Source organism: Oryctolagus cuniculus, chromosome 9 (assembly GCF_051225735.1).
Source record: "Oryctolagus cuniculus isolate XC-2025 breed Fujian yellow rabbit chromosome 9, ASM5122573v1, whole genome shotgun sequence".
In the NCBI taxonomy this organism is placed as follows: Eukaryota; Metazoa; Chordata; class Mammalia; order Lagomorpha; family Leporidae; genus Oryctolagus; species Oryctolagus cuniculus.
In genome coordinates this window covers 72,625,980-72,648,788 of record NC_142875.1, presented here as the reverse complement: position 1 = coordinate 72,648,788, position 22,809 = coordinate 72,625,980, and the positions used below count along the sequence as shown (strand labels likewise).

The window sequence follows — 22,809 nt, the reverse complement described above, 5'->3', positions numbered from 1 at the left end:
GTGGAGCAGCTGGGACTCGAACTGGCGTCCATATGGGATGCCTGCACTGCAGGAAGCGGCTTTACCCTCTATGCTACAGCGGTGGCTCCTTGGATTTCTTTGTCAATCACTATCACTGCAGCGCTTTGATATTCAATTATACCCATAATTTAAAATTAAAGTCTTAGCGGACAAGCAAGAATAACCAGATCAGTCTCGAGTGACACCTCCAGCCCTGCCACAAGCCCTGGAGGTTACCCAAAGCCTGCCCTCAGAGGGGCCCTCAGGGAACCCAGAGGAAGGGCAACCAGTCCCAGGCCACTGCCAGGCCTTCTAACTGTCCTGCTCCCAGGGAGCGGAGCCCAGAGTCGCGTAGAACGCGCAGTGGCCCCGCGCCGACTTCCGCTTTCCTGGCGCGCGCGGGCATGGCGGGGCGCGCGCGGGCTGGCGGCCCAGGCGGCGGCGGCGGCGGCTGCAGGGGCCCTGGCCCGGGCGCGGCCCCCCCCGCCCCGCCCCGGCCGCGGGGGCGCTCCCTGGGCTTGACTGTGCGGGAGGGCGTGGCGGAGGGCCGGCCGCGAAGATCGCGAGTGTAAGCGGCCGCCCCGACCGCGGAGGGGAAGCCTAGCACTGGCGGTGGAGCCCGAGCAGGACGCGGCCACGACGGCGCGGCGGTGAGCACGATCGGCTTCAGGGAGTCCGCTGTGAGGAGGGTGCGGGGCGCTAGGCTGGCCGGGGCTCCCGGCGACGTGACCTTCCCGGGCGGCGGGGAGGCGGCCAGTCCTCTGCACACGTGCCGCGGGACCCGTGCGCTGGCGCCGGCGTGGCCGGTCGGACTCGGCGGAGGCGCTGGGCTCCTGGCGCTCTTCCCTCAGCGGCCAACTGGCTGGGGAGCGTCGTCCTCCTCTGCCCCCAGGAGGTGCAGCTGGGGTGCCCCGCGGCGCTTCTGAATGGAGATTCTCGCCTGCGGAGTGGGCTGCCGGGCAGTACGACCTGGAAGCCGCCTCCTGGACCTATTCCTCGCCAGTCCCCGTAGGACGCGCGCCTCGCTGGGCTCCGTAGCGGCCAAATTGGTTTGCATCCCAGCGCCGGGCTTGGGGCGCCCAGCTTTGGCCTGAAGCTGGAATCTTCTCGCAGCGCTTCGTGCCCCGTGGTGGGAAACTACGGCTTCATCGGGTTCTCCCATCTGATCAGTTCATTTCCCCAGGGACCAGAGACATGCGTGGTCGCCAGCGCCCCTGTCTCTCCAGAAGTCGGGCAATGGAGAAGTTTGCAAGCGGGGCAAAGGACGTTGAAAGGGTTGTTTTTCTATCAAGGGGTAGAGCCAACTCACCAGCAGTTGTAATGCATGCTGCTCAATCTTGCTGCCGCCAAGCCCTGACTTGTCCAAGCCCTAGCTTCGCAGAATCTGAGGTTTTGCACTCCTCCTCTGGGTTAGTTAGCACCCGGTGATAAATTATTTGAAGGGTTTATTGTATTTACCTGTGGCTTAAGGAAGGGGGTTGGAGTCAAATGGAACGTGTGGGTGGGTCTGATGTGCCTTTCCTTCCAAATTAAGAAGCGTCCAACCCTCATGAGATGAGCACATTGAGATTCATCCGAAGGCCCAGGGACCTTCTGTGCGTGCCCCTGGCTACCCAGTTGTTTCCATCCTGGCGTATTCTGGAATTCAGTATTGGTTTGTAGGCATAGACTTTGAAAGATGAGACTTTTTGAGCTGAATCATTTCTTTTTGACCTTGGAAAAGACTTTGTCTTCCTTTGGTCTCAGTTTTCTCTGGAGAAAGAGGAGATTGGATCGGGACCCTGAAATTCTTTTCTAAGAAGATACCTGCTGTCTGCCATCTCCTCGAGGTTGCTCCTTCGAGGTTACTCGAAGTAGTGAACTATACTCTGTGTCTAGGCTTCCCCATACCAGAAGATCAGTGACTTGTACAGTAAATTGTTCTTAGTTGGTTTATGAAGTACTGTGCTTTTGTTGCTGGTGGCTTGGAGTTGAGTCATTGGCAAAACGTATCTAGTGGTTGAAACACTTCTTGACCACTGTAAATTTCTGCTGACGTTTAGGATGACGTCAGTGTTCAGAAGGACGTTGGTATTTATGTCAGATCAGCACCAAGCTCCTCAGCCCCCTCCTCTGAGTGGCCTCACTGGGGTTACTCCCCTGCTTCCTGTCACGAGGAATGAAAATTGTTCCTTGGGTTCATGAGTTAGTCACTTACATATCAGAATTTATTTTTTATTTATTTATTTATTTATTTATTTTTGACAGGCAGAGTGGACAGTGAGAGAGAGACAGAGAAAGGTCTTCCTTTTCCGTTGGTTCACCCCCCAACGGCCGCTGCGCCGGCCGGCGCACCACGCTGATCCAAAGACAGGAGCCAGGTGCTTCTCCTGGTCTCCCATGCTGGTGTAGGGCCCAAGGACTTGGGCCATCCTCCACTGCATTCCCGGGCCACAGCAGAGAGCTGGACTGGAAGAGGAGCAACCGGGACAGAATCCGGCGCCCCGAATGGGACTATAGGATTAGCCTATTGAGCCGCAGTGCCGGCATACATATCAGAATTTGAAAACCATGTAACAGAATTGGTTGTTTAATGTTTGTTAATGAGCTGTCCTTTTTTGGTTTTCAGAATTAATTTTATTTATTAGGAAGGCGGAGTTACAGAGAGAGAGGGGGAGAGTCAGATCTTCTATCCACTGGTTCACTCCCAAAATGGCTGCCACAGCCAGGGCTGGGCCAGGCTGCAGCCAGAGCACCCGGAACCCCATCCTGATCTCCTGTGTGGGTAGCAGGGGCCCAAGTACCTGGGCCGCTTTCTGGTGTTTCCCAGGCCATTAGCAGGGAGCTGCATGGGAAGTGAGGCAGCCAGGACTGGAACTGGTACATAGGTGGGATGCCTGCATCTCAAGGTGGCAGCTTAGCCTGCTGTGCCCCCTCCTTTGTTTTCCAGTCAAAATATATTAAGTCTGTTCCTTGACAACAGTTGATTTTTCTTTAAAGATAGAGAATAGACTTTAGTTTTCTCAGACTCCTAGGTTACAACCCAGTCCCACCAAATCAAGAGTTTCTGGAGAGATGCTGGCAGTTTGCATATTTAACAAGTGCCCTCAGTGGTTTTTATCAGATTTGGCTGTAAAGGCCCAGGTGTAGCACTCTAGAGTGGCTCTGTGGCCAGGTCTTCCTGGCTTCTCTGGGGCCCCCTGAAGCCTGCTGACTCTCAGGTGATGCTGGAGTGCTCTGTGCTGATAAGAGCACCATTCCTGCTTTGTTGAGAGGACGTCCCTGCAGTTTACAGTGACAGTGGCACAAGTGGCTGTTCCTAATTGCCTTTGTCTCCTGATGTTTTTATTATTCACCTAGTGCAGTTGAGGGGCCACCTGGCTGGCACATGTCCCCTAGCCCTGGCTGCCTGGGTGCTCCTTTCTAGACCACCTGTCTCGACCTCTTCTCAGGCACTTGGCCTGGGCTGTGTCTGAATTTAGAACTGAACCTAGTGGACACAGAGTTCAATGTAGGCCCCTGAAAAACTCTTCTGCTGCGGTCTGGGATATGTGTGGCTGTTACTAATTCGATGCTCAGCTTTAAGGTTCTTGGAAAGTGACTGAAGTTCTGCTGGGGGCTGGAACTTTGATGCTCAGAGGAATTTGGATCTGTCATTTTTTTTGGGGGGGGGCAGTTGATCATTGAGCTACACTGACACCTTGGGCCCCCTTCCTTTAGGGCAGTGGGGGGTGTGTTTCCCAGCCCTCACGAGGGGCGCACAGGTGTCAAGCACGAGAGCTGTGGGGGCTGTGCTAACGGTGAGCTCTTGCCTCCTCCCAGGGTTATGCGGTGCTTGTCATAAGCTCCAGGGAGTTGCCCTTCACCGAGACCAGCAGCATGAAGTCCAATCCCGCCATCCAAGCTGCCATTGACCTCACAGCCGGGGCTGCAGGTAATCCTAGAGAAACCCCAGTTCTCAGTGTGCCTCCACTACCTTTTACGCAAGATCGAGTGGATGTGGTGTGAAAATCTGACCATCATCACCCCAGAGGCAGTGTGCTTTCACAGAGGGAATCCATTTAACAGGGGTGTGATATTGCTGAGAGCAAAGCAGAAGGCAGAGTATTTATTGTATTAAAAAACATCTCAGCTGAGAGATAAGGTCCCTTGTCCACATGGCTGGGTTGTGGAGGTGACGCCAAAGCTGACCATGGTCAGGGCCTTCATGGTGCAGCAGTCACACCCTGCTGTCTTCCCGGGGAGACCCCAGTTAGAGTTCTTACCAGCACAGAGAAGGAGAGGAGGACAGCCTTTAGAAATGAGACCGATACTTGACTGTGTCATAAAGCCAGGAAGGGAGAGGGCATGGATTTGCAGGGAATGAGCACTCTGTGAAGGCTGAGCCTGGCGGCCTGAGCCCAAGGGGAGACCGAGGTTACAGCACAGTGCAAGCAGCTCAGCCTGATGCTAGTGACACAGTTGGGCACGCGTGCTGCTAACCTGGTTCTCCAGGGACCTGTGTCATTGCAGGGTCACAGGGATGCTGGCTTGTTCGGGGTTCCCACACGGAAACCCTGCCCTACCCTGGCCTCCCATGTGGCAGAGAGCCTGCCGCCCACTGCTTTCTTATCCCAGGGCCACAGATCAAGTGTGACTGGGGGCCACACTGCCCTCATCCTGTCATCCACCCAGTTGCGAAGAAGAAAGCATTCAGAGCCGAACAAAGTATTTTTCCATGAATCAAAGGTCGGCTAATGAGGAAGACTGGAGAGAGCATATTACACTCTGATAAGGGGCCCTGGCTAGGGCGCCTCTCCAGGGTGAGAGACCACAGGAGTGTCCCAGCCACACGAGCAGGGAACTAGGCTGCCTTCCACCTAGTATCTGTCCCACCCTGGCCCCTGCCCCTACCTGGTCTCTTGCTCACTGCGTGCATTTGGGTTAGTCCCTTATGTGGCCATGGGGAGAGCAGCAGCCCCAAGCCCTGAGCACTGTGCCCCCCACCACGTGCCACACTGCAAGGGATGCCCAATGTGCAGATGGCGACACCATCTGCTGGCCCCTGGGTGCCTCTTTCCATCCTGCAGCAGGAGGGGGTTTAACCAGGCGAGAGGGGCTCAGCTCCTGGTATTTAATGTCTTCCTGGCAGCCGGTGGAAGATCTGGGGTCCGTAGTGACAGTGAAAAGGCTTCCCCTCTCCTGCTGATGTGCCTGGGGGCATGTGGGCACCCCTGGACACATAATTTACAGTCAGTTTTAAAATGTACCTGACTGGTGGTGTTGGGATCCTGGTGTGGTAGAAATTTGCTGGTGGTTTCCTTTCTTCCTTTCTCTCTCTCTCTCTTTATCTCTGGCAGTTATAAACATGGATCAGGTCTTTAGAGGGTGCTTCACCAAGTTTGTGGAACATGCATATTTTGAATAAATTATAAGTATGTGTGAACTTGAAAACTTTTTTGCACCAAAATACACTTCCAGTTCCATTTTCCGTGAACTTGAAGGGCCCTTGCATGTACTGGCACTGTCCTGGTAAGCGTGGTTGGTGTCCTCGCTGATGCACAGCTGCTGTGGGTGGGCTGACATCCCTGACAGCCAGCTTCTGTGCAGGTGTGTGGTGGTCGGGGGCTGGGCAGGGATGTCCATTAGCAGCTTCACCTGCATCAAGGCATGTGGAAACATAAATGAGGAGTAGTAGTCCCACTTTGGAGGGCCCGAGTCTTTATTTGTTTTAGTTTTTAGATGTATTTATTTTGAAAGAATTATAGAGCAACAGGGAGAGACACCTTCCATCTGCTGGTTCACTCTGCAAGTGGCCACAGTGGCCAGGGCTGAGCCAGGCCATTGCCAGGAGCTTCTTCCTGGTCTTCCCTGTGGGTGGCAGGAGCCCAAGTACTTGGGCTGTCTTGTGCTGCTTTTCCCAGGCCATTAGCAAGGAGCTAGATAGGAAGTGCAGCAGCTGGCTCTCGAACCAGCAGCAGCTCCACCTGCTGTGCCTCAGCACCGGCCCCAGCCATCTGAGGTAGAAGACCCTTTAGAGATTGCTGCTCTGGTGCGCACTGACCCAGAGAGGGACTGTGGACTTATTCTAGGGTAGGTTACACAGCAAGCTAGTGTCTAGACAGGGCCAGGATCTGGTTCTGCTGCTGTTTTTGGTTTAGTTCTGCATCCCTGGAGGTGAAGGTCAGGTTGACGCCTCTCTGACCTGACTCCTTGATGCAAAACTGCTGGGCGTTGGGACTTTTGGTGGGCGGTGGCCAGGAGCAGAGGCGCCCAGGTGGTTTCTGGCCACAGCCGACTGTGGAAGTGATTAGTCTGTAAGGCAGAGCCGGCTGTGGCCTGAGGTGACCTGGGTGCAATGTAAGCGTGGCGTTCTTTGTGTCTCTCCTTTTCCTTTCAAACAAATCTTCCCCCAGCAGGCAGGTTTTTCGTGCAGTTCCTGTGCTCCGAAGGGCCGGGGAGTTGTCACTGTCCCTATCTGTGTTTGCTGAGGAAAGGCCCCAGCAAGGGGCCTCTTGCCCTCGCCGGCTTGGGTGCGGCGTCTGGCCGGAAGGTGGTTAAGGCGACTGGCTAATTATTGAAACAGAGCAGCACTGATCTGCGAAGTTACAAAGCCTTACAGAGAAGCCTGGGTAGTGATGCAGGAGTTAGGAAGTCACCACTTTGTTGTGCTGAGTGTGCCTTCGCAGCTGGAATATGGTAGTGTAGATCAGTGAAGTTTCTTCTCAATCAGAAACCACTCGGGGGCAGGCCTTGTGGCGCAGTAGGATAGGCTGCTGCTTGGGAAGCCCGTGTCCCAGCACTTCCTAATGTCCCTGGGAGACAAAGAATGGTAGCCCAGTTGCCTGGGTCCCAGTCGAAGATCTGGGTGGAGTTCTTGGCTTCTGGCTTCAGCCTGGCTGTTGTGGCCATTTGGAGAGTGAACCAGTGATAGAAGATACCTCTCTCTGTCTCTGCCTCTCTCTCTCTGTTTCCTCATCTCACCTCTTTCTATCACTCTGCTTTCTAATATATCTTAGAAACAAACAACCCCACCACCACCACCACCACCACCACCACCATAAAGTCTTTATGATGGGACTGTCTTTGAAACACATTTCCCCACCCTGTTCACCTGAACCCATGTTGATTCCTCCAGAGGGCTTGGAGGTTCTCACCTCTGCTGAGGTGGACCGAGGGGACCAGGTGAGGGCCTTGTGCTGCGTCAGCGGGTGGTGGCAAGCAGGAGGGCTGGCAGGTGCACACAAGGTGACAGACTGTGAGGGGCAGCCTTATGGTGAGAGCACCTGCTGTCTCAGTCAGCTTCCTGCACGAGTGAGAACTCACACCCAGAGAGCCTCATGGATTCTCTCAGGGCTCAGTTACCTCCCAGTACCACCTCAGTGGCACTCGGATTCCAGCAGAGTCTTGGAGGGGACGTAGGCAGATGGTTTATGAAGAGACAGCACGTGCCTTCTCTGTGTACAGATGAAGCATTCACTGGTAGAGCTCAGAAACTGAGGAGCCTTGCCCTGGGGTCTTCAGGGATTAATTAGGCTCATGTTTACCACCAGGGCCTCTGTTATTTTTCTGATAGCCATGGACACCACTGGGCATTGTGCTCTCCACAGCTTTCCCCTTCCACTTCCCTCCCAGCACGGTAACTGCTGTTTGTTAACCGCTCATGTAGCAGGTGCTGCGCTGAGCCTGACTCCTCCATCTCTGTTTGGTCCTCCCCTCATCTCGTGAGGTGGGCACAGGGGAGGAACTGAGGCTCCTAGGTTCCGTTGCTAGCTCAGGATCTCACAGCAAAGCCAGGCTCCAGCCCTGGGCCCCTGACCCTGTTGCCAAGGCCCCCAAACATGCCACACACTGAGCCTGGGGCAGCTGAGCACATGGCTGGAGCTCCCCCAGGGCGGGACTTGGGTGCGGGACACAGTGGGAGCTCGCTTTCAGTTGTTCACTGGACCGGAAGGAAGGTTAAGGGGGAAGTGGAGGCAAGCTCTGGTGTGGCCACGTGTCCACAGCAAAACAGGAGCTCGACAAGTCCCGTGTCCTGGTTCCAGGGGGCACAGCCTGCGTGCTGACCGGGCAGCCTTTTGACACGATGAAGGTGAAGATGCAGACGTTCCCTGACCTGTACCGGGGCCTCAGTGACTGCTGCCTCAAGACCTACGCCCAGGTGGGCGTCCGCGGCTTCTACAAGGGGACCAGCCCAGCACTAATCGCCAACATCGCAGAGAACTCGGTGCTCTTTATGTGCTACGGCTTCTGCCAGCAGGTGGTACGGAAAGTGGGGGGACTGGACAAGCAGGCAAAGCTCAGGTGAGTCAGGACGCTCACTCTGTCTTTTTTGGTTATTTGAAACACCATTAAATGGTCATGATTTTTAAAAAATACTTACTTGAAAGGTACAGAGAGAGAGCTCTCATCTGCTGGTTCACCCCCCAAGTACTCTCACTAGCCAGAGTGGGGCTGGGCCAAACCCGGGAGCCAAGAACTCAATCCAGGTCTTCCTTGTGGGTGGCAGGGACCCAGCTCCTTGAGGGACCCAACCTGCTGCCTCCTGGGCTGCACATTAGCAGGAAGGGGGAATTGGCAGTGGAGCTGGGACTTGAACCCAGGCACTGTGGCAGCTTACTCACTGTGCCAAATGCCTGCCTCTCTACGGTCATGATTTTAGTGATATCTTGAGGAGAAGAATGTTTCTTTCATAAGCTGCCTTTTGATTACAAAGCCATACATTGTGGTGGTATAAAACTAGGAAAGTGTGTTATGTGTCACATTAAACAGACTCTCTGGGACTCTGCCACTGAAGGGGCCCCACCCCTAACTTCAGTCCCTCTGGAGAAGGCTTCTCAAATGCCGGTAACAGTGCTGCTGGTCTTGTGGCAGAAGTGCAGGGCTAAACCAGATGCGCAACTCAGGACTCAGGTTTTGGTTTCCACTTCATCAGCAAAACAGTATTGGAAGAGGTTGCCTGAGCTACATGGGTTTGAGGAGAAACTTGGAATTCTAGGAAAGGTAGAAGCATCTGAGAGGATGCAGGGGACTCTATCTTTCTTCGGCTGAGCTTCCCAAGCATCAACCTTGGGCGTGTGCGTGGTCTTCCACTGGGTCTTTATCCTGCAGACTAAGAAGAATTCAGAAACCACTGGGATGTTTAGCCATTCCTCCTTTGAAGATTGGTGTACTCAATATCATTTAAAATTATTATATTAGCTTCCTGGTTGCTGGGGGGCAATCTCATGGGTGGTCCTTGTAGGAGTTTGAAACCCTGTTGCACCTGCAGGCCTCACACTTCTAAATAGATTCCTTGTACACAGCAGGAGAAGCCCAGAGTGGCAAGATGAGCCCTTTTGTGTGCAGGGAGTCTAATGTGATGGGTGGAACTTATGTTGCCTTTTCTTTTTTTAAAGATTTATTTATTTTTATTTGAAAGATGGAGTTGCAGACAGAGAATGCGGGACAGAGAGATCTTCCATCCGCTGGTCTACTCCCCAAATGACTGCATTGGCCAGAGCTGAGCTGATCTGAAGCCAGGAGCCAGGAGCTTCTTCTGGGTCTTCCACGTGGGTGTAGGGGCGCAAGGACTTGGGCCTCTTCTGCTGCTTTCCTGGGCCATAAGCAGAGAGCTGGATCAGAAGTGGAGTAGCTGGGACTTGAACTGCTGCCCATAGGGGATGCCGGCACTGCAGGTGGATGCTTGGCCTACTGTGCCATAGTGCTGGCCTCCATATATTGCCTTTAGAATTTCTTTTTTTATTTTATTCTTTATGGGAGACAGAGATCTGTCACCCCCTGTTTTACTCTCCAAATGCCTATAACATCTGGAGTTGGGCCAGGCTGAAACCAGGAGCCAGCCACTCAATCTTGTTCTCCCCAGTGGGTGGCAGGGACCAAAGTGATCACCTGCTGTCTCCCAGGGTGTTTGTTAGCAGGAAGCTAGCATCAGGAACAGAGCCGAGACTTGGACCCAGGCTTTCTGGTATGGGACACAAGCATCCCCAGAGCACTCTGAAACTTGTTTTTTAATGGCTTGGAACTGATGAAGGTCACCCAAGGAGACAGTGGAGCAGGCGAGGCGGGCTGTGCCCTGGTGCTGTGTGTCCAGCACAGTGCTGGCAGGGAGGAGGGAAGGAGTAAATGAGCCAGACACGGAGGGTGGTGTGCCACAACAAACGGGCAAAATGATAGGTGGCTGCAGCTTTTTCCTCACCAGAGGGAGGGACCTTGTCTTTGAGACCTGGGGTTGAATTCTTTAGCATCCTTAGCAAAGACAGAAAGGCGAGAGAAGACAGGGAGACAGTAAGTGGCGCTGAGTTCTGGGAGAAGGACCGAGCCTGCCCCTCTGAGCTGGCCAGCCCCCTGGCCAGAGGACAGAGGACACCCAATTGCTGTCTCCAAGTACGGGCTGGGGAATACTACCTAGGGTACCTTGTAGGAATCACACTGGCACATTGAGTTCCCATCGTGTAGGTGTCACTCAGTCGGCCAAGACCCCCATGAGTTGTGCGGTGAAGAAGCTGTTGTGCTGAGTGTTGCGCAGCCAGCACGCTGATCTGTTTGGAGCCTGAAGACTTTTCATCTACCCTGGAGAACAGTGTGTGCTTGTTCCCTGCTGAGGAATTGCCACCCCTGTGTTGCCAACACTCTGACGTGTGCATCGCACGTGTGTCGTGTCTCACACCCCTCACTGTGACCCCATGAGGGCAGGAAAGCAGGCATCTCCATCTCCTACAGATGAGGAAACTGAGTGGAAGAACTTGCACCCTGAGCCCCTGCCTGGTCTTTCCATCAGCCCACACTCAGGGCTCCGGCTGATTTTGTAGGGGTCCGATCTAGAGAGGAGGGTGATGAAGAGGGTGAAGAGAGAGCCGTGCTGCTGAGGGCCTTTTGTGAATTTTTGCAATCACTCTGTAAATATTTGTCTCTTCCTGGTGTTGACATGGCTCCTCGTGGTGTTCTGCCATGACCTTTGACCCGACGGGGTCTCACACAGTGGGAGCGTTCAGGTCATGTTTGTGGAGTAGGTGACACACAGAGTTGCTGCTTCCAACATCCCCTGCTGCATCTGTTGCCATTTAAATTTCACTTCTATACATTTACACCCCATGTAGAACCAGGTGCATGTGCACCGTATGCCTGGTAGAAGAAAGCATTTATTAGAAAGCCAAAGTCCACTGCCAACCTGATCTGGCCTTGGCCTTGTGCTGTAACAGGCCAGTGCTCCGTCAGGTGTCTGAGCACTTTCTGCGTCTTAGGTTGAGGAGCTGTCGTGGTTTCCTGGGTGCACCTTTGCTCTGGCAGACTCTGCAGGATCTGGGTCCTGACCATCCTTGACTGTGGCCTGTCAGCAGGCTGACTGCAAGACAGCACAAAGGACGTGAAGCTTCAATTTGAACAAGAGAAGTAGTGAAGCGAGGAGCAGGGAGTAGACTGACAACCATGGGTCGCTGTCCGTGTACTGGGAAGCTGTGTGCAGGTGCGCCTGTGTGCCTGGCTGGCTCCTGCCTCTTCCTGGTCTTAGGTTTGATTCTCTAAAGTGAAAAGGAAGTCTGTGTTACAAACAGTGTCTTTCTCCTGCAGGAAAGCTCCCCCACAAGCCAACTCTTCTAAGAAACCCATGTGTGTGAGAGTCTGCCTCAGCCCCTGGACAGCCCCCCTCACATCCTTCCATGGCACAGAGCCTAGACCACCAGGGAGTAGGAAACCAGGGCCAAGAGTGGAGGCCACCCTGATTTCCTGCTGATACTCAACACTGGTGAACCTTTAGGACCCTGGAATGTGGGAGGTCCCTTTGTGGTTTTGCTCGTAGTTTGGAGAAAGGTGGTAGGGGGCCTCTGCATAGGGCAGACAGGGGGCTTTTGGAAATCTGGAAGGGTGGTCCAGGAGGAACAGCAGGAAGCTGGCATTTAAAGGGTCAGGGAACCAGCTCCGGTCTTCCTGCTTGGGGAAGGATCGGCCACCTGAAGTGCAGACACTGCTCTGTGAAGAGGAAACACTGTCAGGGCTGGGGTGGGGGTGGGGGGTGTGTCTTCTGAGTGTCCTGAACTCTCAGACAAGTCTTCCTGGCTTTTCCTTACTCTTGAGCCTTCATCGGGCTGCAGGTTCAGAGTCTGCAGTGACCCACATGAGTAGGATGACTACTTCTTGGATGTGTGTGCATCCCCCCTGTGGTCCAGTCTGGGATTGCAGCTTAGCCATTCCACCCAAAACACTGAGTGTGCACATTTGCACTGCTTCACCTGCCCCTGGGGCCCTTGCACCCTCTTCTTCTCTGTGTTGCTGAGGTCAAGGAGGTCATTGGCTGAACTAGCGAATCTTTGCAATGCCATGACTTTCTGGTTAAAAATTTACCCTGGAAGTTCTGTGATGTGTCTGGTTGCTCCAGGTTGGGTTTAGGGCATGGAGGAATGGCTTTGGAACTTATTTTATTTATTTTTTGAAAGCATATTTTTTTTTACTTATTTGAAAGAGTGGCAGGGGAAGAGAGAGATGAGAGCACGAGAGAGAGAGAGAGAGAGAGAGAGAGAGAGAGAGGTCTTCTATTTGTTAGTTCACTCTCCCAAATCTGCAACAAGCAGGGCTGGGCCAGGCCAAAACCAGGAGCTGGTGCTGGGTCTCCCAGGTGGGTGACAGAGACTCGAGCACTTAGGCTCTCACCTGCTGCCTCCCAGGGTGCCATGAGCAGGAAGCTGGATGGGAAGCAGAGGTGAGACTCAATCCCAGACACCTCAGTATGGAATGTGGAGGTCCCAAGTTGTTGTTTGAGCCTCTGTGCCACGATGCCTGCTCCAGAACCTGGTTTTACTTAAATCTTACCTGGCCACTACACAGTAGTATGAACAGTGTGTATTTTGGGGCAGTGTTGGTGGGACTATGGGAAAATATGTCAGTTTTTTTGGCTTTATTTTGTTTGCCATTGTGTGTATCTTATCCTGGGCTGCTGTAACAAAACACTGTAGACTGGTGGCCTAAACAACAAGCATCTCTTAGAGCTCAGGAAGCTAAGAAATGTTAAGATCAAGGAAGCACAGTCCCAAAGGGACAAATATCATATGTTCTCCCTGATCGGTGACAACTGACTGAGCACCAAAAAGGAAACCTGTAGAAGTGAAACGGACAGACTGTTGATGAACAACTTAATACTTTATCCTTTTTAAGCCGGCGCCGCGGCTCACTAGGCTAATCCTCCGCCTAGCGGCGCCGGCACACCGGGTTCTAGTCCCGGTCGGGGCGCCGGATTCTGTCCCGGTTGCCCCTCTTCCAGGCCAGCCCTCTGCTGTGGCCAGGGAGTGCAGTGGAGGATGGCCCAGGTGCTTGGGCCCTGCACCCCATGGGAGACCAGGAAAAGCACCTGGCTCCTGGCTCCTGCCATCGGATCAGCGCGGTGCGCCGGCCGCAGCGCGCCAGCCGCGGCGGCCATTGGAGGGTGAACCAACGGCAAAGGAAGACCTTTCTCTCTGTGTCTCTCTCTCTCACTGTCCACTCTGCCTGTCAAAAAAAAAAAAAATACTTTATCCTTTTTAGTATTTTTTTTGTCCTACTTAATACTATTGGTTGAACTCTGTAATTAACACACAATTATTCTTAGGTGTTTAACTGAAAAGTGATCTCTGTTAAATATAAGAGTGGGAATAAGAGAGGGATGAGAGGTACAATATGGGACATGCTCAATCGGACTTGCCCCAAATGGTAGAGTTAGAAATGTGCCAGGGGATTCCAATTCAATCCCATTAAGGAGGCATGTACCAATGCCATCTCACTAGTCCAAGTGATCAATTTTAGTTCACAATTGATCACACTGATAGGTCTAAGAGTCAAAGGGATCACATAAACAAGACTAGTGTCTGCTAATACTAACTGATAGAATTAAAAAGGAGTGAACAATCCAACATGGGAAGCAGGATACACAGCAGACTCATAGAATGGCAGATGTCCTAAACCACTCTGGCCTCAGAATCAGCCCTTAAGGCATTTGGATCTGGCTAAAAAGCCCATGAGAGTATTTCAGGCTTGGAAAGCCAAGACACTGTGGCAAAAACAAACAAACAAACAAACAAACACCAAACCTTCACAACCTCAGCTAGGCAGCCTTCCCTTGCTGTTACTTGGAGACTGGTTCCAGAACCCCTGTAGATACCAAACTCCATGGATGCCCATGTCCCTTGTAGAAAGTGGTTAGCACCCACACATAGCCTCCCGTGGACTCTTGAGTGAGCTCCAGATTACTTATAATAAACTAATACACTATAAATATTATGTGAATAGTTGTTAACACTCTTAGGGAGTGATGACAAGAAAAAATGTCAACATACTCAGTAGCCATGAAGTCCCCCCCACCCCCGGATATTTTCTGTGTGTGGTTGGCTGAATCGTGGATGAGGGGCCTCAGATGCAGGGGCCACTGCACCTGATGCCTGCCCTAAAGCCATCTCCCAATGCCATCATGCTGTGGGGTTGGCTTCATCACGGGAGTGTGCTGGGGGACGAGGACATAAGATCCATTATACTGTGTTGAACTCCGAGTCTGGATGTGGTGATTGGGCGGACTCCTGTTGGGATTCAAGCGCCACCTCGTGGTAGCTGTGAGACTTTAAATGCTGCACCTATCATCCACCAAGTCCCCAGGTGGGGATCAGAGCCACAGCACACGCCGTGGTCCCGGACGTGCATCTGAGCTTGAGGGGTGGGTAACGAGTAACAGGCCTCCTGTGCTTCGGCTTGCAGCGACCTGCAGAACGCGGCCGCTGGGTCTTTTGCCTCTGCCTTTGCCGCGCTGGTGCTTTGCCCTACGGAGCTGGTGAAGTGCCGCCTCCAGGCCATGCACGAGATGGAGACTTCAGGGAAGATTGTCAACAGCCAGAAGTAAGTGCCGCCCCCAGAACCAACTCCGGCTCTGTTGCTTGGGGTAGCCAGTGTGGTTTTCACTGTATTGTGCTAAAATGAAATCACACATGCGGAAGCAGATTGATCTGCTCTGACTCTAGATGCTGCCGCCCCAGTCCCAGTTGATGGTTTTCTGAGAGCTTGTCTCAGGGCCGTCCCAGCCCCTAGAATGTCTGAGGCCCATGTTTAACACCCCGGCAGTGGGGATTCACGAGCTCAGTTTCCCTTTCGGCCCCTGCGGTGCCTAAGGCACCATCCTGAACCAGAGAGGAGCTGAGCCTTCCCAAGTGCCAGTTTAGAATCTGAGCTGGATATTCCATGCCCTTTCCCAAGTTTCACAGAGGGGTTCAGCCTGAGCACCCCAGATCCCATAGCTTTATCTCCCTCCCCAAGCCTTCCAGCCTACCTGCAAAGGGTCCGAGCTCTGAACACAGTCAGCAAAACCTTGAAAGTCTAGCAGCTCACCGGTGTTCAGGTTGCTGCCCAACTCAAGTATTGAGAGTGGGCCCTCATCACTTGCGAGGGTGCACACGCCAGACACAGCAGGACATCTGAATTAGAAAGTTGTTATTTCATTCCTAATCATAATCTTGACATCCGGCTGGCCAAAGTTCTGGTCGAGGACATTGCTATGGCTAACTCGAAGCCTGCTGGGAAAAAAAAAGACAGAATGACAGCTGTCTGTCTTCGCCCAGCAAGAATGGGATTTGTCACGGTGCCTTGTTTTCTGCACCCTTGACATTCATTACATCCTGTTTGAATCTGTCTGTCATTGCCTGGAAGCCCAAGAGTGGAAATCTTTTAAACAGTGCAATACAGAATGCGCGCAGTGTCACAGACAGCCGTCGCAGGGTGCAGTACTAGCAATGTGACTTTGTAACTGGTGCCCAGAATAAGAGAGAGCACATTAACAGCACGCGGGTCCTGCTCTCAGGTTCCATGGCAGTGATTTGCAGATGGTGCAGTCAGCCCTAGGTATCTGTGGGGAAGTGGTTCCAGGACCCCGTCATGGGGTGCTCCTGAGCTCTTACATACATGGCAGAGTGTTTGCATAGTGCCTACACGTACCCTCTCAGTTGCTCTAAATCACCTCTGGGTGGCACAATACCTAACGCTATGGCAATGCTCCATACCTTGCCATTTCACGATCTTGTTTAGGGAGGAATGATGAGACCAAGAGTCTGTATGTGTTCAGGACAGAGAATGCTTTTTCAGAGTATTTTCTGTCCTTACTGGTTGAACACACACAGGTATGGGAGCTGACTGAGAGGTGTACCAGAAGGACACAGGCACCCTGCAAGGAAAAGAGAGCACTGGCTGGCACAGTAGTGACCCCGAAGAGCACTTGTGGCTCAGGTTACGACTCGGATGGGAAGGCCAGTTCCCTGTGTTGCACTGGGTGACTCGGTCACGTTTGGGTTTGGTGGGGGGAGAGGCGCAGGAAAGGCCCGACCAGTGGGGGAGGCCTGATGGGGTCCTCTGGAGCGCTCAGAAGGAGGAAGATCTTAAAACGCTTGTGCTGCTTGGTTCTGTGTGTCCCCAAGCAGAGGCCCTGCTGAGAACAGAGTCACCTGGAATGTGCATTCCTCGCCTTGTTCCTAGTCAGGATGAAACCTGCCGCAGTGCCTGCTGCAGGAGGGGGCAGAGTGAGAGCACGAGGTGTCCTGTGTTCTGGCTGTAGTACAGGCAGGCCTCTGATCTGCCCTGGTCACAGGGCACTGTCCACTTCCTCCAAGAACCACGTTCTTGGTGCTACCTTGTCTTGGTGTTTTTGCATCCCAGGAGCTGTAGTTCAGTTCTAAGTGTTTCTTTTGTCTTTGCCCTCAGCTAACATTTCCTCTTCTGCTCATTTCTCTGCACTAAAAGGAAAACAAACCCTCCACACCTACACATAGGCCCTAAAACACACCAGTAGGGTTGAGGTTACTAGGAACCGAGAAAGATAAAGGACTGGGCAGATACTGCTCTGTTTTATTCTTGCTGAGTTTAGACAACTCCTTATTGTAGTTAGTTTTCACTGACTCACTGTTGAAGACATGGCTGTCAGCTCATTGACAGCTTGGTGATGTGACTTCTAGAAATGTCTGCATCCATTTTCATGAAAGTTCTTTACCAAGAACAGTTTAGGTGATAGAACTCATTGTATAATAACTATCTGTGCCTCTCCAAGAGAGCTCCTTCCGAGGTGGATGCCTTTGTTCTCAGAATTCCTGGTCTGCCCTTTGCAAAATCAGCTACTTCCTTCCAGTGCGTACTCGGGGCTGCTGGTTGGATTTGGGTGGATTGCTGGCTTCCCCACCCCCTGTAACTGTGTCTCTTGCTCTGTGTCTCCTCCTAGCACGGTTTGGTCTGTCGTGAAGAGCATCCTTAGGAAGGATGGTCCCTTGGGCTTCTACCACGGACTCTCAAGCACTTTACTTCGAGAAGTACCAGGCTATTTCTTCTTCTTTGGTGGCTATGAACTGAGCCGATCATTCTTTGCATCAGGGAGATCAAAGGATGAACTAGGTAAATGCTTTCATATCAACAGCAGTGGGATAGGATGGTGTCTACTTCCTGGTGGAGTCTCTGCTCCCTGTGCCCTCTGGTGAGGGCAAGTCCATGTGGCCCTGGGAAGTTTCTGGATGGTGAAAGGCAGCCCTGTGGCAGGTGCTCACTAGCACCCTCCTCAGGACATGGCTGAGGCAGCAGGGTCCAAACTTCTTCACTGCGGTAACATTGGTTAATTGCTCTGGATCCATTTTAGGGGGAGAAGAAATAGCAGCGATTCCTCTCTCCGTGGGGAGATCCCCTAGAAGGACTCTTGTAATAAGCTTAAAAGATTGGGTCGTGCCAGTGCCACAGCTCAATAGGCTAATCCTCCACCTTGTGGCGCCGGCACACCGGGTTCTAGTCCCAGTCGGGGCGCCGGATTCTGTCCCGGTTGCCCCTCTTCCAGTCCAGCTCTCTGCTGTGGCCCGGGTGTGCAGTGGAGGATGGCCCAAGTGCTTGGGCCCTGCACCCCATGGGAGACCAGGAGAAGCACCTGGCTCCCGGCTTCGGATCAGCGCGGTGCGCTGGCCGCAGCAGCCATTGCAGGGTGAACCAACGGCAAAGGAAGACCTTTATCTCTCTCTCTCTCTCTCTCACTGTCCACTCTGCCTGTAAAAAAAAAAAAAAAAAAAAAGACTGGGTTGTACATCTTGTGTTGCCGAATATTGAGCTGTGTGGTCCTTTTTTAACTTCTGTTCCGCCACTTGGCACCACTGTGTGAGGCATGTGAGTGGGTTTGTCTTCAGTGTCTCCCTTCAGTGTGTTGGGTCTGTCTGGGGTTAGGTGAGCATCCAGACTTGGTTGTTTTGGTTCTTCTGCAAAGGAAGAATCAGGGCTCTTGGGTGTTGAACTACTAAAACCCTTCAGGTTGAGAAAATTTTGTGTTTTGGTGACCTCAGTTCTCACCTACCATGAGAAGGCACTGCCATGCTGCTGGGGCTTGTGGTTTTTCTAGCCCGGGCCCCAGGGATGCTGCAGGGGCCCCAGCACTTAGGTGAGCACCTGAAATACAACCCTCACGAGGGCTTCCCGACCAGGCAGCCCCTGTGTAAATCCTACTACCCAGCTTCCACAGTGCCCTCATATTGTGCTTGCAGTGGTAGGAATTTTAGCTTCACCTGTCTGTAGCCACTATGCCATTGACCTCTGGAAATGTCTGTTCTTAAGACAAAATACCATTTGCTGTGTTTCTTCTCTAGGTCCTGTGCCTTTGATGTTAAGTGGTGGAGTTGGTGGGATTTGCCTCTGGCTTGCTGTATACCCAGTGGACTGCATTAAATCCAGAATTCAAGTTATGTCCATGTCTGGCAAACAAGCGGGATTTACCGGGACTTTGCTAAGTGTTGTGAGGAATGAAGGTGGGTCTGCTAATGGCAGAAATAGAGCAGTGTCTAGGGTGACACCCACACCTCTGCTAGTCCTGCTGAGGTTGGCTCACATGCGTTCTTTTCTCTATGCTTCGTCCCCTCTCTGGCCGGGTGTGGCTCCACGTTTATGTCTTTGTTTCCAAACCGCCCCTCCCCATATTTTTTAGCTTATTTTCATTATTCTTGAGAATAATGTGCCTGGGTCAGGGACCTGGCACAATTCTTTGGCCTAAGTAACCTGGATAGAGTTTTTAAGGTGTGGATTTTGTCAAAGGGGATGATGCTTTGAAGTCAACACCTCCTAGCTGATGTAACACAGACGTTATCACTCCGCTGTGCCAGGAGACCTGATACTTGCTTATTTCTGTCAGTTTGTTTAGGAAAACCTTCCATCACGTGTTGGTTTTCAGTGCTGTTTTCTGTATTCGTAAGTGTAAAGATCCCTGTTGTTGAACTGTGTGGGGTATCCCCACAGAGGGGATTGTCATGGTCTTTGACTGCCATTTTGTTTTCTAGGAATAGCAGCCTTATATTCTGGACTGAAACCTACTATGATTCGAGCATTTCCTGCCAATGGGGCACTATTTTTGGCCTACGAGTACAGCAGGAAGTTGATGATGAGCCAGTTCGAAGCATACTGAAGTGTCTTGGTGGGCCTGGATCCAAACACAGGGAATGAGGACTGCAGTTCATCTCAGGGTTTCGCGGAGGATGAGACTGTGTGGAATGAGTCTGATTTCTTGGGAAATCTGTTTTTGTCTTCCTTTCTTCTGCCCTAAGTCTTAAACTTTATGGAAGGACCTCGATTTTTACATCCTATAATTTCTATCTAAAATTTGTATTGAAATTGAAAAGCTGGTGCTCTTGCCCTTGGTAGAATGTACGAGTACAGGTGGCTCTTTGCTCCCAACCTCGAAGGTGAATGTGGTTCTGTCAGGGCACTTGCATCAGCCTGGATGCATTACATGCAGTTTGGGTGGGATTGAGTGAATGGAAACAGTGTGGTTTAATGTTAAATCTCAATTATCAACAGAAAAACCCAGAAGTGACTATTTTTCATGAACATGATTATAAATAATTGCTTAACCTATTCTAGATACAGGGTCTCTTTTAAAGTCTGCTTTACCTGCATACTATGCTAAGTGGTTAAAGTTATTCAAAAGTTTTCATATGGTATGTTAAAAACTAAAACATCCATGTAGATTACTAAGGGCATAACCTGCATCCTGGTGTGGTTTCCACATTCTTGCTATTTCTGAGTAGTCATCCTGGATTTTCCAAGATGCTCTCCTTCTACCTTAGTGCCATGTATTTTCTAGATGGGACCACAGCCCATACTCCAACTGTATTGCAGCAGGTGGCCTGGAAGATAGGGCCTTTGGGAAGCAGTGTGGCCTTCACCAAATTCCCTTCTCCCAAAGAACTTCCCCCAGCTGGAGGTTGGAGTGGTAGTGCGCTGGGGTAGGAGTGAGCTGCTGTGCTTTGGTGAAGACCCATGTGGCTGGCATAGGTATTAGCTACCGCCTCTGGCTTGGGTAGGGTCCATGCTGTCCTGTTGGCCTGTCTGGGATGGTTGATCCACTCTGAAACACCCACTGTCCTCTCTGTCTCTACTGATGGGAAACCCTTCCAGGGAAAAGAATGCCAAAATCAAGAGAAGTCTTTGTTTACTGGCTGGTGACTGAGGGGCAGAACTGGAGGATGATCTCCTCCCCTGTCATCTAGAAAGAACCACAGGCTTCTGCCCCATAGGCAGACCCACCTGCAGCTTAGCTCTGGGTCCGAAACTCCCCAGCATATGTCCCCAGTGAAGAGCTGCCTACATTTGGTAAGTGTTCTCAGTAAGTTATAATGATGACTGTATGTGGGGTGTGACTTTATAAAGCAATAGAACATAGAAGCACCTTATTAAACCTGCCAAATGTATGGTTATATCAACCAAAACCACCACTCAAGCCTGTTAGTCTGATCCCCGCAGGCTTGCTGATGGGCAGCTGCTCTTTGGCCATGTGGAGTAGGAGGGTCATTCTCGTCACCACTGGAGTGTGCTTCAGCATCCTCTGCTGCTCCAAGACCAGCAGGCTCTCTCAATAAAAAGTGTTGTTAGGCAGCCTGGGAGGCTGAGAGCCAGAGGCCAACACAGCAGAAACAGTCCTTGCCTGTATCTCCTCCATCCTGGCAGAATGGAAACATTATGTGAAACCTCTGGTTTCCTTAAGCTTTTTGCTCTCCCTGAGGCCTCAGTGGCAGCTCTTAGCCATGGTGCTAGAAGCAAGAAGGGGCCGGCACATGGGCCAGGGGTGGGCCTGGAAGTTGCTTTCTGTTTGCTTTTTAAGAGAAAACCAATTTTTGACTTGACTTTTCTCTCCATACTTTACTGATCAGTAGCTACTTAGTGGTGCTTCCCATGAATGGGCCTGGATGGAAACAAAACAGCAGAAGGGGCTGCTTTCCTGCAGGAAGTGAATTGTTGTAGCGTCTTCCATCCCAGGAGCTCAGCAGAGCAGCCCTTTTGGTTTGGGGTCTTTGCAAATTGTCTATTCTAGGCTTACCTAAACATGCTCAGCAGAAACAGTCTGAGGCAGTGGGAGTAAGGCCGGGAGATCTCAGTCAGGAGGATTTTTTTCATTCTATTTTTAAATTCATGGTTCAATTATACCATTTTAGATCTGTACTCCAAAGAAAATATTGTGTTTAAAGAAATGTGTTTTGAAGAATTTGAGTGTTCTATCATTAAATTATTTACCTACTACTTGAGTCTAAGGCGATGTTTGTTTATGTGCTTTGTATCCATACTGAGAACCAACAGTCAGGAATAGTCAAGAGTGATGTATAGTAATGTTTCCAGGTGGTAGTTTTATTGCAAGAAGCATTTCACTTACTGCAAGAATTCCTCATGTAAAGTAATCTCACCATAGGTGACAAAAGTGTATGTGTGTGTACACTGCAGTTAAGAATCTTGCCCTAGTAGGATTACTCTCCTAATCTCTCTCCGTGTTTCTAAAGTGGTTAAATTGCTTGCTATTAACTTTTGGATAATCCTATTCTAAGTTAGTAGATTCTGTTAAAGAAAACTAGTATCACTGAAGTTTCTCATGTTGCTCAAAGAATTGTTCACTTTGGGCCATGTGAACGCAGTATCCTGAGAGATCTAAACAAGTGTGCTCTATATAAGCAAACCCAGACTAGTGTGGCGACTCACAACTGCCAGAATTTTGATGAATCTCAGAGGGTTGGGGAAGAGAAACCTCTGCTGTAATCTATTTCAAAATCATAAATCTTGGGGCTGGGACTGTGGCGTAGAAGGTTAAGCCTCAGCCTGCAGTGCTGGTATCCCATATGGGTGCCAGTTTGATTCCTGGCTGCCTCGGTTTCAATCCAGCTCCCCTTTTAAGGCCTTGGAAATCAGTGGAAGATTGCCCAAGTGCTCGGACCCCTGCACCCACATGGGAGAACTGGAAGAAGCTCCTGACTCCTGGCTTTAGATCTGTTCAGCTCTGGCCATTGCGGCCATTTGGGGAGTGAACCAGAGGATTGGAGTGCTTGCTCGCTCGCTCTCTCCCTTTCCCTGTGTCTGTAACTGCCTCTCAAATAAATAAGTCTTTTAAAAATTCCTAAAAGTTGGAGTCCCCCCCGCCCCCTTTTAAAAGTTCTTATAGTAGTGCAATTTCAGCACCCATGGCCCTTCCTGAAAGTAGTAGTGTATTTCCACCAAGAAAGCTAGTGTGGCAGACTTCAGTTGCTCTGATGCCCACTTTCATCACTCTTATTTATTGTTAATGGAAGTTTGAGACACAATTTGGGAAGAGAAATTGAACTTTGAAATTGCAAAGGAGGAAGTCAAAACATCCCTGTTGACGTGGATGACATGTTGTTGTACATGGAAAAGCTTAAACACTCTAGCAAAAAGCATTTGACCTGATAAATGAATACAGTCTAAGGTTAGAAAGCCAATACACAAAAAAGTAAATTTTTGCACATCAGTAATGAACTGGGCAAGAGGAATCAAGAAAAAGGTCCCATTCACAATAGCCATCAAAAAATCAAATATTTAGGTATAATTTTACAATTAAGTGAAAAA

At 51.2% G+C, this 22,809-nt stretch overlaps 1 protein-coding gene across 3 annotated transcripts; it reads left to right on the top strand.

Moving 5' to 3' along the window:
- Positions 1–495: 495 nt before the first annotated feature.
- On the top strand, positions 496–21,480 carry SLC25A15 (solute carrier family 25 member 15). 3 transcript variants are annotated; one of them, XM_008274503.4, is made up of 7 exons: positions 496–650; positions 3,802–3,913; positions 8,004–8,262; positions 14,671–14,808; positions 17,168–17,337; positions 18,561–18,719; positions 19,245–21,480. In XM_008274503.4, exons 2-7 carry the CDS (start codon positions 3,859–3,861, stop codon positions 19,367–19,369), a joined length of 906 nt encoding a protein of 301 aa, XP_008272725.1. In that variant the 5' UTR covers positions 496–650; positions 3,802–3,858; the 3' UTR covers positions 19,370–21,480. The 3 variants fall into 3 exon arrangements, with proteins under 3 accessions (XP_008272725.1, XP_089160347.1, XP_089160346.1); XM_089304220.1 differs by having other exon boundaries at positions 628–1,409; XM_089304221.1 differs by lacking the exon at positions 8,004–8,262 and having other exon boundaries at positions 533–650.
- The last annotated feature ends 1,329 nt before the right edge of the window (positions 21,481–22,809 follow it).